Source organism: Marmota marmota, unplaced genomic scaffold, assembly GCF_001458135.2.
Source record: "Marmota marmota marmota unplaced genomic scaffold, marMar, whole genome shotgun sequence".
Lineage (NCBI taxonomy): Eukaryota > Metazoa > Chordata > Mammalia > Rodentia > Sciuridae > Marmota > Marmota marmota.
The window spans coordinates 1-2,043 of NW_026004979.1; the positions used below are offsets into that span (position 1 = coordinate 1).

At 32.8% G+C, this 2,043-nt stretch overlaps 1 protein-coding gene across 1 annotated transcript; it reads right to left on the reverse strand.

The window, feature by feature from the left end:
• Positions 1-395: 395 nt before the first annotated feature.
• Positions 396-1,305, reverse strand: LOC107135282 (NAD-dependent malic enzyme, mitochondrial-like). The gene is made up of 3 exons (XM_015477177.2): positions 1,161-1,305; positions 966-1,063; positions 396-624 (listed from the first exon to the last, which is right to left on the reverse strand). The coding sequence occupies exons 1-3, from the start codon at positions 1,288-1,290 to the stop codon at positions 436-438; spliced, it is 417 nt and encodes a 138-aa protein (XP_015332663.1). The 5' UTR covers positions 1,291-1,305; the 3' UTR covers positions 396-435.
• Between the last annotated feature and the right edge of the window lie 738 nt (positions 1,306-2,043).

Below are 2,043 nucleotides of genomic sequence, written 5' to 3' on the forward strand. Positions count from 1 at the left end.
CTCTTTTAGATTGGTATGGGGGATTATGATATCCAAAGGAATAAAGAATTTCTGCTCAAATATCAGATGTACAGCTAATAATTTGGGATGTTTTGGGTTCTCATTAAAAAACTTAGTTTTAAGGCTGGGGATGCAGCTCAGTGATATCAGTGCTTGCCTAGCATTACAGGCTCTTGATTCCATCCCCAGCATCACATAATAAATTTTAGTTTTATCAGGGTTAAACACAATCATACAGAATGTCTATTTGATTTCTTGCCCAGAGAGCAAAGCAAGAAAGGGTAAGTCTGCTGCCAACAAAGAAATTATAATTTAAGTACAAAGCAAGAGTCTTTATAAAGATAATACGATAGAAGAATCTCTGTTGATAATACAGTGAAAGATCCACAATTGGTATAATTTGGATAGTTCAATGAGATACAAGATTTTAAAAAATCATATTTTAAAAATCCAACTAAAAATGTCATAACAACAATGCTCTTTTGCTTCTCCAAGTTTTAAACATCTTACCTTGACTAATAAACCAAACTTGTCAAACATCCAGATTTTCTTTTGTGCCTCTTCTTCTGAAAGGCCATTTTCTACCATAGACATAACTATAAGATTTGCAATTCCAAGAGCAGCCTATTAACAAAACACAGATTTTAAAAATGAAAACTAGAGAATGAGAATTGGAAAGTTGCTTTATAATGGTCAAGTTGCTTTATAAATGAAGGTTGTTTGTTATGAAAAATATTTAATTTCTTCTTCCCTTCAAATCACAGAAAAATCAATTCTTTGTGATAATTTCTACAAACACACTTTAAGTTAACTATTTTATAACAGGAGTTGTGAATTTATACCCTGTATATTTCGACAAAATTACAAGCTCATTATGCTCATTTATGAACACTATCATTGTGTCCTACTTTCCAACTCTAAAGGATTGTCGTTTTTAAATTCTAAAAAGCTTAACAAAAACTTACCTCTCCTGCTCCAAGAAATAGAATCTTGTGTTCTGAGATGGGTTTATTAATAACTTTTTGGGCTGCGAGAAGACCTGATAGAGCTACTGAAGCTGTCCCTATTAAAAAAACAAAGATTTTTAAAATTAAAAAAGGTCACATCATAGATGATTAAAAAATAGATATCAAGAACCTAAAGTTCCCTTTTTGCTTTACCTTGAATATCATCATTGAAGGTACAATATTTTTCTCGATATTTTCTCAAGAACCTAAACGCATTATGATTTCCAAAGTCTTCAAATTGAATAAGGGTGTTCCGGCCATATCTAAAACCAGCAAAAACCATAACGGTTGTATTAAAAATACCACTATTAAACAGTTTTCCTACTTAATATTCCTTATGACAGCTTTAAAAACAATGTATTATATTAGTTCAGGGCCATCTAAAAATTTTCAGAGTCTGTGAAAGATTAGACCCAAAATGTAGAAATCCGTATCTTAAAAATAAAAATGTGCTGGATGCAGTGATGCATATCTGTAATCCTAGCAAACAGGGAGGCTGAGGCAGGCAGGGGATCCTTAAGTTCAAGGCCAGCCACAGCAACTTAGTGAGACCCTATCTCAAAAATAAAAATAACAACAACAAAATGTATGAGAGTTTAAAAAGAATGGCAAAGCATAATGGGCCCATGAATAACAATCTATGAAAACTATTTCTAAGAGTTTAGGGGGGTGCCCAGCATATAAGCAACTAAGTAACTTCCTAAAAAGGAAGAGGCTAAGTCTCAAAAAGTATGTATTTGATATACATTCTCATTACTTTAACAATTAAATTGTAAAATAAGAAAGTATATTAAACAAGTAGTTAAAAGTAATTGATATGTAGTTGGCATCCCAGCAAATGGGGAGGCTAAGGCAAAAGGATTTCAAGTTCAAGGCCAGCCTCAGCAACACAGCAAAACTCTGTTTCAAAATATAAAGGGCTGGGAATGTGGCTCAGTATTAAGTGATTATTGCCTTTAAACAAAAATGCACACAAAAACAGGGTCACTCATATTGATTGGTTGTCAAAAATGTTATGACCAGGGGCTCAGAGGAA